General features: G+C 39.2%; 1 protein-coding gene across 3 annotated transcripts in view; it reads right to left on the bottom strand.

Annotated features, from left to right (window-relative positions):
• Positions 1-17,412, bottom strand: part of ubr2 (ubiquitin protein ligase E3 component n-recognin 2) — a 96,170-nt gene that overhangs the window by 53,743 nt on the left and 25,015 nt on the right. For 2 of the 3 annotated variants that reach the window (XM_033025580.1, XM_033025578.1), the window contains exons 11-16: positions 16,296-16,394; positions 13,929-14,095; positions 12,050-12,149; positions 7,806-7,934; positions 4,924-5,107; positions 2,093-2,154 (exon numbers count right to left, since the gene is read on the bottom strand). In XM_033025580.1, the coding sequence (XP_032881471.1) occupies positions 2,093-2,154; positions 4,924-5,107; positions 7,806-7,934; positions 12,050-12,149; positions 13,929-14,095; positions 16,296-16,394 (741 nt within the window). Of the gene's footprint in view, positions 1-2,092; positions 2,155-4,923; positions 5,108-7,805; positions 7,935-12,049; positions 12,150-13,928; positions 14,096-16,295; positions 16,395-16,464; positions 16,564-17,412 lie in introns of all 3 variants that reach the window. The other variant, XM_033025579.1, reaches the window with a different exon arrangement.

Here is a 17,412-nt window from a genome sequence, read left to right on the forward strand (position 1 = left end):
GTTTGTTGGTGATTTTAGGCAAAGTGAAAAATTAAATTGCAAAGTCAGAAATAAAGTGAAAAAGTGCTGGATTTAGTCAATAATATAGAGAATGCAAACAAAACATAATGCTGAAAAATATAACATTATCTATTTGAATAGGAAAATGAGTAATAGAATATTATTAAAATGGTGTGAACGGACAAAGATTGACATTCAATGGTGTTTGTATTCTTATATACAAAATTACAGATATTTAACATAGGTTCAATAGCTAATCTGGAAAGTCAATGGTTTGTCTTCATTACTAATGATTGGAGTATACGAATAATGAAGTCTTACTGTACTTATGTAGGACTTCTGAGAAAGCACACCAGTAGAACCATGCATTTTTTGGTGCCGCTACCCAAGGGTATCAAGGTTTAGCCTTTAACAAAGTGCAAAGAAATAGATTGATTATTGGGATTGGTGGGGATGGGTTGAAGAAGGTGGAGAAGATTATATTATGTGGAATTATTAAGGACGCAGTTCCACTGCTGGGGAAAAGTAATAGTTTAGAGTACAGAAAAACAGAGGGGTGATCTCAATGAAAACTAAAAATATTAAGTCTTAAAAGAATTGACGATGTTTCCCTTGCAGGGAAGCTTAGCCAAGGTCTTATTGAATGGCAGGATGACTGACACCTGTAACTATTTGTCTGGCTTGGTAGAATTTTACTTTATGAATTATTTACTGAACTCGAAGAACAATCTACACACATCCTTTGCATGTCAAGTAGTTGCACTGCTGTGTTATGAATGAATTCTGGCAAAGAAGGTTCCCAATTTAATATCCAGCATGTTTAAAATAAAATGTTAATCTCAACTGCAGCAGCAACAGATCATTACAAATGGCCTAAGCATGTTCATATTTTCTGGTGGAAGTCAGCAGAAAAATGTCTCAAGTCCTGGTCATGATATACCCTGCCACATACTCTGTGCAATCAAAAAAGCCTGCAGATGCTGCAAATCTGAAATAAAAATACTAGATGCAGGAAATAACCAGCACGTTAAGCCGCTTCCATGCAAAGAGAAACAAAATTAATATTTCAGGTTTATGACCTCTCATAAGACAAGATAAGCCCAAGACAAATTGTCCTGTCAACAATCTTGATGGCAGTGTTGGGGGTTAACCATTATTGTGCAGAATGCTTAATGTTCAGTTGGCACCAATGTAAAAAAAAATAAAAAATGATTGGCAATGCCACAGCAATGATTTCTTATGAATACCACAAGAAAGGGCAAGAGGCCAGAGAAAGAGATTCACGTGCATCAAGGATTCTGAAGGACGAAGGAACATATCTGGTGCTTGAGATGAAGATAAATACAAAAGAAGAGCTCACCAAGAGATTAGGTTCAGAATTAATTGAAATGGGAATGTAGAAAATGAAATAAAGGCCTTGACAGAAGTCTAAATGTTTGGGATCAGAGAGCAAAAGGGCAATGACACAAAACATTACATTCCTCTTTATACGAATGTGACCTGACCAGCTGAATATTTTCAGCATTTTCTGTTTTCACTCTCCCAGTGATTTTTTTTTTTTACACAATACTCATCAGAAAAACATTAAGTGAACATCCATTGTCGCTGTATTTTCTATCCTTATTCTCCAGTAATATGGCAAAATATTCAGGGAGCCTATTTATGAATTGAAATTTAATAAAAATTCTCAAACTTACTTTTAAAACTAAAGAATATATAAAAATTACATCGACTCTCTATTTTAGTTTAACCCAAGGGAAAACCTATGTTAAAAACAACTTTAAATTTGAATATGGAGACACAAGGAACAGCAGATGCTGGTTGCAAAAAAACCCCAAAGTGCTGGAGTAACTCAGCAGGCCAGGCAGCATATCTGGAGAACAATAGATGACATTTCATGACTTCTTCAGACTGAAGGGTCCCATCACAAAATGTCACCAATTCATGCGAGTTACTCCAGCATTGTGCCCCTTTCAGTCTGAATATCTCAGAAATGGTAGATTAGTCTTTTGGGTGCTGGCTAGGTACCGAAGTACCCAAGCAGGGAACTTGAAAATAATTTTAATTTTAGAACTTAAATAATCATACTCACAAGCGGCAACAATTCTGGAAACCTGTACGCCACTTCTGTTTTGCTCAAGAGCACATGCAATCCTGAAATTAAAACAACCTTGAATAAGTGACATGATAAAATAGAATATGGAATGAAATAGTGTGTTTCAAAATTCGCTAAGTGAGTTAGAAACCTTATTCCAGTTTTCTTTAGCAAATCAGTTTGCAATATAAATTCCCTCTCACAAATATCTCAAATCCAGTTATGATGGTATTTATTAGATTGACAGGTTGATGCAAACATGGTCGACCAAAAGGACCTATTCTGTCACTATACTGGTCCATGTTTTAGAAGCTTGGAGTGTACTACATCTAAGTACAGAGGATTCAGGATTTATATTAGACCAAAGCACACAGTGATAGCAGGTCTATTGAGCTGAGTGAGTGTATAATAGCTGAGCAGAGTACCTGACAGACAGTGGGTGACACAGTGGCACAGCTAGTAGAGTGCCTCACCATGCCAGAGATTTCTGTTCATTCCTGATCTTGGGTGCTATCTGCGTGGTGTTTGCACATTCTCCTTGTGACTGTTTAAGTTATATCGGAATCTCCAGCTTCCCGTTTCATTCCAAAGTTGTATAAATTGCTTTTAATAAATAGATAAAGCGTGCTGGTGAGAATAAAATGGGATGATTGGAAATGGGTTGTCGATGGCCAGCACAGAATTGGAGGGTAGAAAGAACTGTTTTTGTACTGCGTTTTTCTACGACTGGGTGAATTATATCCTTGCCTTCAGCTCTTTCACTCATATATTATTACTAGCGTCATTTACTGCTTTCACTCAGAATTGAAAATTAATTTAATTTCCTATTTCCACCCTTTGTGAACTTTTGCTTCTTTGGCCTACGACTTTCAATCTGCTGCCTGACGCAACAACAATTTCCTGCACTCTTTTTACTTTAATAAACGACAAATGTCTAATTTGTGGATGTATCGTTGAAGCAAATAATTTAATTTTACATGGAATATTGCACAAATCATCAGGAAGAAATGTTAAAAATGTTCAGCATCATCTGAGGTTAAATATTCTTTCAAATAATATTAAATCAGACAGCTATTTAGTTCTTTGATCATTCATTGAGATCATGATTAATATGTAATCAAAATCCATTTTCCTCCTTTTACAAAATTCACTTTAATGCCTTTGGCTCAACATTTTCCATGCTGAGAATTTAAAATAAATAAAGATTGATTTTAAGAGCATTTCCTAACATTACTGCTTAAAAGATCCAACTTGAATTTTTTGAATATGCCCAAATCCTTGACATCCCAAATAATCAGAAATAGCATCTACCCAAGACTAATATTCACTTTAATAAATTGAACAGTTCAATCAAATCACCCATCAGCCAACCAAACTGCAAGGAACACAATCCTAGCTTCCATAACGTCTCCTCAAATGTAACACCTTGGAATCTAGATATAACTATTAAATCCATGCTATATTGACTTTAAAACGTATACAGTAAAATTCCATTAATTCAGCATGTTTGGGACATTGGCAGTAATAGACGGGCAGATTTTCAACACTAATGGATATTATTCCAACGAATACGCCAACATTAACGTTTTTTTTAAATTATAAGCTTTTACGTGGTAAAGTAATACATTTTCCAGCACACCGGTGGGTTTAAAGGAACCAGGACCCTGATGAGTTTGAGGGGGTTGAGAATCTGCACCTGCCAAACCATTGTTTTTTCCATAGTAGGATGACAGATTATTGGAGTTTTACTGCATAAAATTTCTCAGTGGTGCAGCTCGCAGAACTGAATGCAATCCCCCAAGATGGGATCTGCCTCAGTTAGGTACTTGTACAGTTTAGTTTAGTTTTGAGATACAGCGTGGAAACAGGCCCTTGGACTCACTGAGTCCGTGCCGATCAGCGATCCCCATTCACTGGCACTATCCTATATACTAGGGACAATTTACAATCTTTTTCACCAAAGCCAATTAACCTACAAAGCTGTACATCTTTGGAATGTGGGAGGAAACAGGAGCACCCAGGGAAAACCCATGCGGTCACGGGAAGAACATACAAACTTCATACAGACAGCTCCCATAGTCTCGGGTACAGCACTAGCATAAAAATGTATTCCTTCCTCCAGATACAATGGCAACACTCCATTCACATGACTAAGAAAAACAAATACTTCAGATGCTAGAAATCAGAAATAAAAATAAGGCATAGATACAGATCAGCTAGCATCTGTGGAGAAACAGAGACATATGATTGATAACTTTCGAATAATCTTTACATAAAGTGACACTTCAGCTAAAGTAACAAACAACTTTTTGTTATTCAATGACTACTTATAATATTATCCTTGTTTAAATTTTTAGCAATAACAACAGCATTCAAAGACTTTCAAATCTAGGATATCAACGTTAATCCACAAGTGGCATAAGAAAAATAATAAACAACTTGTCTATTTCAAGACTTTCAAAGGAAAAGATCATCAAAAGCAAGGATGGGGGTAAATTGGAATCAGCAGAAATTTAGCCAGTAACATGTCTGACCAGATGTTATGAAACTTCATGGGGTCCAGAATCAACAACTGAGGACGTCCTCAACCATTCTTCCACTGTGTGTTCAGCAAAAAAAAAGACCACATCCAGGGATAATGATGGTCTCAGTTTTTGAATTGCTTTTAATTAAATGCTGTCAAAACAATTAAGGTCTGGCCCTAATCATATCTTCTTCAAATAGTTTAGGCATTAAAAGTCATCAATCTGAAACATTAACAGTTTTCCCCACAGATGCTACCTGACATGGTGAATATTTCCACAACTTTCCAGAAAATGCATAGTTACCTGAAAACAAACGAGAAACTGGCAAATGGATGCTGACTTGATGTTGAGACACACGATACTGTACACTATCCAAAGAATGCCCACACATGTTCAATGTGATAGGCTGCTCACCATCACTAGGCCCAATTTGGCATTGTAATAAAACAATCAAACACTTCCTGTATGCTTCAATAAGTGCTCTTTCCTGGAAGAAAGAAAGTAGAAATTACCTCCAGTAGAACAAAGATCACAGACAGAACAATAAAACAAATCATGATATTAGTTTCATTTGTACAATAAATAATGCTCCCAAGCAGAAATGACAAGAGGAATTTGGCAAGAAATATAAAAATCGAATCAAAATGTAACCTCAGGTGTGATTAGGCAGAGGAGTTATCAAATGGAATTAGCTGATGAGTATTGTTAACCTGCAGCCTAAAAATTCCAAGATGGAATTTAGCAATGATGATATATTAGCAATAGTTACAAACTGCGTCTTACACAGATGAAGCCCATCCTATATTTGGACGGAGATTAATGAGCTTATTTATGAACAACAAAATAAACAGCAGCCTTCAAAACTTCTGAATGCAAAAGGAATAATAATTTTGTTCTGGGAGAGGAAACATTTAAGTGGAAGAGTCCTTGTTGTTTAATCACGGAATCAGCTTTGTAAAATTTGAATCTTACTGAAACAAGGGAAATTAATTTAGACAAAAGATCTAACACTAGTCTTAAGAAAACCGAAGAGGAAACTGATCAGTGCATAGGTAGATAATGATGGACAAAAGGATTGTTCTCAGAGTCAGTTTGAAGCAGTTTATTAGTTAGTTCTCTTGGAATTTTAATAAATATGTGTTGTACCTTGACTTGTGTACGACTCGACTCATTACATGGTGTCAGAAGTGGGATCAACGGCGGTTGTACTTGATGGGCTGCTTACCAAGCTCATCGTTAAACAGTTCTCTATATTGAGCGAGTATTTGCTGAGTGGGGCCCCCAGCGAGAAAGAGTTGATGAACAGCACGGCCAAAGTAGACTAGGCCTAAATCGTGGCATGCATTGATATCAAGCAGTTTCAGAATCCCCCTTGACGATATAAAACTTAAGGGTACGAGACTGCGAGTTTCTCCAAGCGGGTGTAGAACATCTCCCCCGTAGGCCCGTAGCGTGGCCGAGGCCTTTTCAACATGTTCAGCATTACGTTTTTTTTTGTTTTTTTTAACTCAGATAATGAGATGACATTACACTTTGCGCCCATATCAATCTTAGCGATCACAGCCTTGTTATTCACAATCATGGTTACTTCAGGGTCAAGCTGCTCGTTAGAGGAAGGGAGGAAGGAGTGGATGGCTGAACTGTTATCTTCACTTTCAGAGAGCTGAGCGGGGGATGGCTCCTCGAGCTCTTGGCTTTCGTTATCAGCAAGCTCATGTTGTAACAGGTGCAAACTAGTCCTTAGGACGGATTGAGTCGCACGGGAACGGCAACATTTTGCAAAGTGGTAGAATTTCTTCCAGAAATTGCAAATTTTACCAGAAACAATACAGAACTCCCGACCCGGAGCATGAGAATAGTTGCAATTAGGACATCGAGCAGCAGACCTTCACTGCTGCCAGGCAGGGGAAGGCTGCGGATGCTTGTTACAACAGGAGGTGTCTGTAAGATTAACACTATACTGGGAGCGCTGCCCAGAGGTCACAGACTTAGTGTGAGAAGCCATTATCTCAGCAATCCGACAGGCGTGCTCGGTTTGATTTAGAGTCAGTTCAGTGTTACGAAGTAATTCATCTCTCACCTTATCACTGAGCATACCTCCAACGAGCTTGTCGCGGATCAGTTCATCGTATAAATTTTCAAAATGACAGCGCTCAGCCATGTGTTTTAAGTCGCTGATAAAGCACTCTATTGGTTCGCCAACTTGCTGCATACGAGCAAAAAACTTGGTCCGTTCGTTTATTGAGTTTGATGGAAGGTCGCACAACTGTCTAAACTTTGCAAGCAGGACAGCAGGGTCATCAATCGTTTCTGCAGGCACTTGGATCAGATCGTTTGGGGCTAAAACAGCAGGTGCAAAAGTAAAACGGTCCGCACGTTTCACTGCCTAAGGGCCAGCCAGGTTTAGTAGCACGGAAGCACATACATCCGGAGGATCGTTGCGATGAACAATACGAATGTAGTGAATGTAGTCGCGCTCGAAAAGGCGCCAGCGTTCAGCAATGTCAGAGTCAAAGATCAGAGGACTAGGACGGCGAGACGAGTTTGCCATGATGGAGATAACAGGCACATAAAACAAATATTTAAAAAACCCGATAAACCTGAACGGAGTAGGTAAGAAATCACTTCTTGACACCAGGTAATGAGTCGAGTCGCACACACGTCAAGGTACAACACATATTTATTAAAGTACACTTACAGCATTGGTCTCTAGGACATTACAGTAACTAGCAGCTACTCAGACTGAATTATGTAAGCGAACGCTTGGTAATATAAATCGCATAGCAGGCGGAGCTACTACTAACAAGCACTACAATTGGTTGGTAGGAAATAACCAATCTACAATTCTCAGCTACAATTCTCAAGTGTTTATTGCAGGTAAGAAATTAATCAATGTTAAACTTTATAAGTAGCTTCTGTTAAAATTTCAGAATAGTAATTTTGTAGATTTTAAATCGCAACATTTGAATTGTATAATTAAGATTAATTAAAAAAAACACGGATGTCTAAATTAATGTGATAACTTAACTATAGAGTTTAATTGTCCCCTCAGAAATAAACAAAGCAAATTTTGGTTTGAATGTCTACCAACTTACTCTATTGTATAAATAATATTTCAAAATTTAATTATGCCTCAATATAGGTCCTGCTCTCATTCTAAAACGTGAATAAAAATAGAAACTTACATCTGAGGCACACCATTCCTGCATCATTGAAATAATATGCGTGAGTTTCATCTGCAAGGTAAATGCTGCCTCCCACTCGGGTTCCATCTCTATGTGTTGACCTACTTGTCTTGTTACTGGATCCATTCCCTGCAAAGGATGTGCAAATGTTAAAATGAACAAGTCGGGTTAAATATCACAACAGAATTATTAGTCATAAAAGATGTATTCTGTTGAAGACTAGATTGGCAGGGAGGTAGGATCTCGTGCAGGACAGAGGCACGTGAGAGGCTAGAAGTTGATATGGAGGGTGGTGTGGGAAAGGTTAGTGAACAGAATAGGCAAGTGAAAAGTGGAGAGCGAGGAAGGACGGTTGGTTTAAACTGCACGTATTTTAATGCAAGGGACCCGACAGGTAAGGCAGATGAGCATAGGGCATGGATAGGTACGAGCGACTGGGACGTTGTAGCCATGACTGAAACCTGGTTAAGGGACGGGCAGGACTGGCAGCTCAATGTTCCGGGGTACAGGAGTTTCAGGAGAGACAGGGGTGAGGGAAAAAGAGGAAAATGGGTTGCATTGTTGGTTAAGGAGGATGTCATGGCTGTGTTCAGAGGTGACATTATGGACGGTTCATCTAGTGAGGCTATATGGGTGGAGCTGAGGAACAAGAAAGAGACGATCATTGTTGGGGGTGTACTACAGACCCCCGAATAGTCAACGGGAATTAGAAGAACAAATGTGCTGGGAGATTGCAGACAGCTGCAGGTCAATAAGGTTGTTGTAGTAGGGGATTATAACTTTCCTAATATAGACTTTGGGAAAATCGTAGCGTGAAGGGTTTAGATGGAGTGCAATTCCTCAAAAGTGTTCAGGAGAGTTTTCTTAAGCAGTATGTGGAGGCCCCCACACATGAGAGGGCAACGCTGGATCTGGTATTGGGAAATTGGGAAGGGCAAGTTAATGAAGTGTGTGTGGAGCCGCCTTTTCGTTACTCCGCCGAATTAGATCTTTCGGAGCAAGTAGACAAATCCTTTTGTTATTTTTTACCGCTGTGATAATGAGTGTTGTACAATACTGTAAGATTACATGGTACAAGAGTTTGTCTGCTACTACAAAATCAAAACTGCTCCAACAATTAAAAATCTGCTCAAAGATTGTAGGTCAACCACTTCAGAAATTGTATGAATCATCCTACCATAAAAACATACTAAGGATGGCCAACAATATTTCTTCTGACCCAACCACGTTCTGAACAGTGAGTACAATTTGTTACCATCAAACCGGAGATATAGGGTTCCAAAATATAATAAGGGTAGACTGAAGCACTCTTTTGTGCACCAGTCAATCCTCAAACTAAATACGGCGCTTAATCCCAGATCAAATGCACGCTGATGGGCCTCAAATGTTGTCTTATGTTATTATAATGTTGTGTTGAATGTATGTATTTTTGGGTCCTGTTTTGCTGTAAATGGAGCTGCTGCGATGCAAAACAAAAATTTCAGACTTTGTTCTGACAATAAAGTCATATCGTATTGTATCGTATTTTGGGACCAGTGATCACAGCTCGCTTAGGTTTAAGATAGATATGGAGAGGGACAGAGATGGTCCACGTGTTAAAATACTCAACTGGGATAAGGTCAACTTTGAGGAATGAGAGGTCTCGCTCAAGTTGACTGGAACACGCTATTTGAGGGGAAAGCAGGAAGTACTGAAGAAAGCTCAGGATGTATAGACAGCTGGGATCAAGTGCATCCCTGGAGGAGGTTCGGGAACTAAGGAGTAAACTAAAAAAGGAAATCAGAAGGGCAAAAAGGGGTCAATAGATAGCTCTTGCGGGTAGCATTAAGGACAATCCCAATTTTTAAAATAAATACATAAGGGGGAACAAGAACGTATTTTATAAATACATAAGGGGGAACAAGTACATGTATTTTATAAATACATAAGGGGGAACAAGAACATTTTGAGAAACAACAAAGAGAGTCAAAATTTAAACTCCAATTATTATAAATGGAGGCTTTCCTCAGAATCTGAAACAAAACAACAAGCTTTCCATTTTTTACCGCTATAAATACACGATTAAAAAAAAAAATTTGTCATGCGCTTTGAACTTTCGTGAAATAGGACCCGTAACTCGTATAAGGACATCCGCTTTTATCAAGAAAATGTTCATCTTCGGTATATTTCTCCTAGCTAAAGACATCCACAACCAATTACCACCATATGAAAATGATAGTATCCAAGAACAATGACACCCCGTGTTGTTAGATTTTATAACCTTTAACTTGAAGCAGTGCTAATATTCACAACACTCTTCTTCACTACAACACTCAGCGAATTAAACAAAACCATCAAATGCACTTCTGGGTAACAGGTCACCTACAATTGAAATATTTCTTGACTACAGTTGTTACCCATTAGTTTAAGCTTGAAAATATATTACATTTATGAACCATTCTCTCATTCTTCCAATAGAATTGGCCTCCTGTCCCCAGCAGGGCAACATGCCAGTCTTCAGCCAATTCAATTCACTCCCAGTAATATAAAGAAATTGCTAAATGCTTTGGATACTGCAATGGCTATGCAGCCTGACAACATTCCTACAATACAAGGCTTATGCTCCAGAATTTGCCTAGCCTCTTCAACACAGCTGCAACATCCGAAATATGTAGAAAATTACAAGGCATATCCTGTCCACAAGTAGGATAAACCCAACCTGGTCAATTACCACCCCACAATTCTACTCTCAATGAGCAGCAAAGCGACGGAAGAATCTGCTCACAGAAGCTTAGTTGGGATTCCACCTCAGATCCTGACATTACAGCCTTGGTCCAAACATGAACAAAGGAATTGAACGCCAGAGTAAAGTTAGAGTAAGTGCACTTGATATAAAGGCAGCACTTGTGAGAGTCTGGCATTAAGGAGTCTTGACTAAATGGGAAACTTGCGATGGGAATCGGGATAAAAGCCTCTGCTGGTTTGAATCATACCGAGCATCAAGGAAGATGGTTGTGGTGTTTGGATGCCTTTTATTAGCCACAGGAGATCTCTGCAGGAGTTTCTCAGGGTAATGTACTAGGCCCAACCACTGTTAGCTGATTGCACAATGTGTAGCATCATTCATGACTCTTTGGACAATGAAGCAGTCCAATGTCCACGCCTGGGCTGATTGATGCCAAGTAAGATTCACTCCACACAAGTTCCAGTCATTGATAACTAGCAAGAGAATTCAGCTATCACTCCCCGACATTCAATGGCATTGCCATTATAGAATCTGCCACTATGAAAATTCCAGGATTTATCATTGACCAGAAACCAAACTGGAGCAGCCATACACGATGTGACTACAAAACTACAAATCCAGCATCCCTTAAATCCCTAAAGCCCATCTATCATCTACATGGCTCCATGTAGATGATGCCTGGATGAGTGGAGCTTCAGCAGCAGTCAAGGAGCTTGGCACCATACAGGATGCAGCTGACAGCTTCAGCTGCAGGATGCACTGTAGCAACTCACTAAGAAATGCATTAACAATCTCACAATTTGCAAGAGTTTGCAGCACATCGAACTACAAAAGGACAGTACAACATTAAAAGTCCATTAACATTGCAGATAATTTTGTGTTTAAATTATCTCTGCTTAAATTATAACACATGGCCATAAAAAAATGTAAATGGCCATGGTTTTAAATTGAAACAGAGGAGAAAGATGCAAAAACAAATTCCAGATGCATTTTTCTAAATAAAATGGTATTTGATTTGAACAAGGGAATTAATCTTTCACAGAATGAATCCATGTGCCATTCCAGAGTATTGAGTATACAATCTTAACAGATACTCAGTGCTACATTATGTGGGTGGTACACTGTTAGAGCTGCTTTACTGCGGATGAAAAAAATTGGAAATAAGTGAAACTGTGGATGCTAAAACCTGAATTTGAAAGCTTCCCTGGCTGCCTTTCTACAACTGCATTTTTGTTTGGTTAACTAAAAATAAAATCTTGTCTTTGTGGGAACTTGTCATGTCCTGGCGTGCAAAAGTATTTAAGTGGTTACGAAATCCTGCGCAATGCATATTGTTGATAGGCGTTGTGTAAATTAAAGTTTATTTCCATATATCATGCAGAATGACAAGCTCCACGGCTACTGACCATCTGTTTTCCATCTACACATACTTGGAATTTACTCTCATGCAAACATTTTGCAATTCCACGTTGAGGTCCATTATTTGCCATTTTATAGGACATAAAAATGTGAAACCAACCTGCATACGCTTTAAAAGCTGCAAGAAGACTTCAAAACCTTCCAGAAATTTCTCTCGTAGTTTGTCCGTCCACTCGGTTGGTTTGCTAACCAATACGTACCTAAGAAGAGCACCACATTTGAAAATGGAAAATGAAGGAGGTTTTCAAAACAAAGATACCTCTATTTCATTGCAATGCAAATTGTAATAAGATTTTTCAAATATCAACACCCAATTGAATATTGCTTCCTTCAGTAAAAAGAGTGCTTAATTGCAAATTAAGTAAAATGAATAAACCATTTTCCTTGAAGCCAAAAGCAAAATAGTTCACACAAGTGAAAAAGAATGATGATAAGCAGCATTTGTGCAAATAATTCAGATTTTGTGTTCATGCCTTTGCTTCCGAACATCTTAACTGATATTCCACACCATTAAACATTTATTTCCTGTGATTGTGACATTAAATCCATACATCATTTGACTGCCAAGGTGACTATAAGAAAATTAATGGTAGACAAAAATGCTGGAGAAACTCAGCGGGTGAGGCAGCATCTATGGAGCGAAGGAAATAGGCAACATTTCGGGTTGAGAACCTTCTTCAGACTGATGTGAGGGTGGGGGGGGCGGGAAGAAGAAAGGAAGTGGCGGAGACAGTAGGCTGAGGGACAGCTGGGAAGGGGAGGAAAAAGCCGGGACTACCTGAAATTAGAAAAGTCAATGTTCATACCGCTGGGGTATAAACTGCCCAAGCGAAATATGAGGTGCTGCTCCTCCAATTTACGGTGGGCCTCATTCTGGCCATGGAGGAGTCCCTGGACAGAAAGGTCGGATTCGGAATGGGAAGGGGAGTTGAAGTGGTGAGCCACCGGTAGATCAGGTTGGTTATTGTGAACCGAGCGGAGGTGTTGGTCGAAGCGATCACCAAGCCTACGCTTGGTCTCACCGATGTAGAGCAGCTGACATCTAGAGCAGCGGATGCAATAGATGAGATTGGCGGAGGTGCAGGTGAACCTCTGCCGCACCTGGAAAGACTGCTTGGGTCCTTGAATGGAGTCAAGGGGGGAGGTAAAGCGACAAGTGTAGCATTTCCTGCGATTGCAAGTGGTGAGAGCGTCATCTATAGTAGAAGAGGGGAACCCCCGTTCCCTGAAGAATGAGGACATATCCGATGCCCTGGTGTGGAACACCTCATGCTGAGTGCAGGTGCGGCGTAGACGGAGGAATTGGGAGTAGGGGATGGAGTCCTTACAGGAAGCAGGGTGGGAAGAAGTGTAGTCCAGATAGCCATGGGAGTCAGTGGGTTTATAGTAGATGTCGGTCAGTAGTCTATCCCCTGTGATGGAGATAGTGAGGTCTAGAAATGGTAGGGAAATGTCGGAAATGGTCCAGGTGTATTTGAGTGCCGCATATGAGGTTCTCACCAGGGTCTCTTCTATACCGCGTAATTCTGCTCTCACGCCCCATCACCCCACTCGTAACAAGGGCAGAGTCCCCCTTGTCCTCACCTTTCACCCTACCAGCCGTCACATACAACAAATAATCCTCCGACATGTTCGCCACCTCCAACGAGATCCCACCACTGGCCACATCTTCCCATCCCCTCCCGTCTGCTTTCCGCAGACACCGCTCCGTCCGTAACTCCCTGGTCAATTTGTCCCTTCCCACCCTTCCCACCCCCTCTCCTGGCACTTTCCCTTGCAACCGCAGGAAATGCTGCCCTTGTTACGAGTGGGGGGGATGTAAACTCCGAGCAAAATTTGGTGTATTATTGTGCATCATATACGTCTTTTCTCAGTTAAGTTCGATACAACCACAATAAATGGATGGAAGGATTTATCAAATGCTCATGTAGACATTTTTATTGAAATATGCTCTGATTGGCTGATGTTTTTACACTTACTTCAAATCACCAATGAGACTTTGTACCCTCCTGAATTTGAGGGCCTGTATGGCTGTATATCTTTCAAACTGAAATCTACCATGAGAATCTCGCTGTCTCATCAGGTGATCCATGAAAGTTTGAATTATGGTTGTCATGAGGTTTTCTTCTGTTATCAGCACGCGTGCCTAAAATGCAAAAGACCTATCAATTTTAACAGTAAATGTTTTTCAACTGCAGAAACTCCATAATAATCAAGCAAAAAAACATGACCGTGTTGCATGCCCTCTGATTGGATGTTATTTTTATACCCTATGATCTTATGAAGGAATTGATTTAGCAACTTATGGTAGTTGGGTCTAGGACAAAGCTCTTTGGAAAACTGAGTTTAATTGCAGGTGTTTTCTGGCATCATCAGCAACGGATGACTAACACTCTACAAGCACTTGCCTCTGTGTAGCCCCTCATCATTTAAGCTCTGATCAGTTATGGGCAGCAAGTCAAAATATGATGAATCTAGAAACAGTCCATCGTTTGAACACACATTGAAAGTAGGGAGTTCATCTTAGGTAACACTGGTGTATTATAATTTTCAGGGTTTTTTTTAGAATGTTTTGCTAAATAAAGTACAGCACATACAATATTTTTACGTGCTACTTTTGCTGATAAAAATGGAACACTGTTTTCATATTAAATTATCAGTCAAACTGATATAAAATACTTAAATTCACACACAATACTACAATCCAATAATTAATCAAAGGACATGCCCAACTGCATGTAATATCTAGAAGGCCACTCCCAGGAGCATCTTTCCAGATTCAACCATGTCCCAAGGTGTTCTTCAATGATTCTGACTGTTATGTAAAAGGCAAGTAGAAAAGTCATGTAGTATACACAATGGAACTGCAGATGCTAGTTTATAAAAATAAGTCTGCCAGTTTGAAGAAGGGTCTTGACCTAAAACGGTCCTATCCATTGAATCAGGTGCACAAACCAGCACTGGTGAAAAAGATATGCAGTCATGATTTCCAAAGTGAGTTGCAGGAAATCAAGTTCTTACAATATGCTATCATTTCAATCTCATAGGTTAGATTATATATTTGTATATTCACCAACTTCCCAAACCATGGTCACCAAGTAAGGATCAATAATTAAAATTTTAAAATGGCAGTTTTGTGAAGTGAGTTTAATGCAGATCAAACTTAATTTACAAAGTACATCCAGACAACATTGATTTGTCTGGTTTCAGTATTCCAGTGTACATAGGACAATTAACCCACTGCTACAACATCCGGTTGAGAAACGGCAAGAAATCTACCTGCTGCAGCATTCAGAATTGTTATATCACCCCCCAACAATTTTGATTCACTGAAGCTATAATTTTTCAAATCTTCACAGATCAACACAAAAATGCATTTTCTCCTCCCACTACATGCAAAATAGTCACTAATAAATAATATACATTACAAGACTTGCCATCACCTTTGAAGATTGGAACAAGAACACTCAACATGAACTCTCTCAAGGAAACAAATGGATTGAGAAGCACAGTGAGCTGTTATAGAGCCCGAGAGCACAGATGGCTCTATCATTCTGTGCTACCTTATAGTTGCCCTTATATTTGAGCTAGACATTACAGTGAACGAGCAATAAAGCATTCTGAAACAGAATTAACATTCAGCCCTTTATAAACTAATACCAAACTGCTGCTCATTAATTCATAGTCCTCAGAGAACTGATACATCACACCAGGTTCATAAGAACACAAATGTAGCAATGCACTGCATCAGTAACGTGCGTACAATGTGGAAGAAAAGTTAATAAAAGATTTCATGGAAGAAGACAAAAGCGATATATTTTTCCAGTTTTTGGTAAAATCTATCTATGGCATTTTCAAAACACAATCAAAAGGTTCTGAATGCTTACCAACAGAGCTGGTATAACTATATTGGGTGACCAACATGCAGAACTTGTTTTCTCTTCCATATTTCTCCTTCTTGACGTATTGAATCATAAGTAGAGGACATGGCACCCAACTATTCTTTCTCTATTTGTTTTTCTTAACATGCAAACACAATGACCATCACAAGATTGGAAAATCGATAAACAATAATGATCTTTTCCTCAATCCGAATCTCTGCACACAGAATGTCACTGCACAAGATATCCTTATTATCAGCATCCATTACCACCCAAAACCATCCAACTCTTCAAGTTGTAGTTCCCTGGCAAATCTGCCACCTCAAATGGTATAACTATAAAACAAAAATCTTCTGATCTGTGTGTCAGAAGTCAATTGAGAAAAACCAATGCAAATTGACGTTCACATAATAAGTAATACCAATACATCTTGCTGTGCTGGATCAAAGTGGAATTATTACTTACCAAGGAAGGCACTGTGAAAATTTGCACTGAGAGATCGGTAACCGAGAACTCTCTTTCATGGTCATCATTCACATAGTCAGTCTGCAACCTCTCATAGCTCTAATGAAAAGGCAGAGAAGAGGCAAGGAGGGGGACAAGAATAAGTTGAATGAAAATCCACTGTACTCACCAATGTTGGGACAGTGAAGAGCTGGACAGACAGAGCAGTCACTGACATTACCCGCTCATGATCATCTTCCATAAAATCACTCTGCAATTGCTGGTAATTCTAAACACAAGATAAATTCACCTCCAGGTCATGTCCAAATTGTCCTCAAAATTATGTGCTGATTTAATATCTATTTATTAAGATTCTAATGGCAAAAAAAGTAGGGGGGGGGGGAGATAATCATCTGCAGATTTAATTAGAAATGAGTAAAGAAACTTTCACTCAACTACAAGCAAAAAGAGATTTACTGAAAGTTCAAATGGGAAATTTGGAAAAAACACTCCTTTGTATTAATTTCACATAATGCATTATTGCATTGGCCATTCGTTTTCAGATGTCTCAATTTCAGCTTTAGTAACATTAATCAATTTCATATATAGCCACACAGGCTACATGGGTACGTGGATGGGTGCGAGGACAAATTTTGCATAATCAACTATTAGGACTGGATATTCTTATCATTTTTCCACCACAAGCAAATCTCCTTAAATGTTGAAAAGATCTTCAGTCTAACCTACTGACCATGCTCAGAGGACCTCTGGGATTATCACTTGAGAAGCCTCATTGTTTGTGAGAATAACACTTGTGAGAGACATCAATCACAAATCATGGCATACATGTCAAGGTGTGTATCCCACAGCAACTGAGCTTCTTAACTCCTTATCCAACATATTTATGTGTGCCAATTATCTTGTGACCTCAGAGCAAGGTTGCTTGAGAATCAGAATAACTAAAGTTTACACAACGCCAAAAGCTGGGATTGTTAACAGTGCAAATCTGCGTATGGCGATTATTCTATTCTGGCAGTTTATCTAGTTTAAGTCTCACATTAAAAAATGATGGAGCATGATTTTAAACCACGACAACATCTAGTTTCCCTACATATCAGCCAAGGAGTGACGACTTTGA

This window comes from Amblyraja radiata, chromosome 8 (genome assembly GCF_010909765.2).
Source record: "Amblyraja radiata isolate CabotCenter1 chromosome 8, sAmbRad1.1.pri, whole genome shotgun sequence".
Taxonomy (NCBI): Eukaryota; Metazoa; Chordata; class Chondrichthyes; order Rajiformes; family Rajidae; genus Amblyraja; species Amblyraja radiata.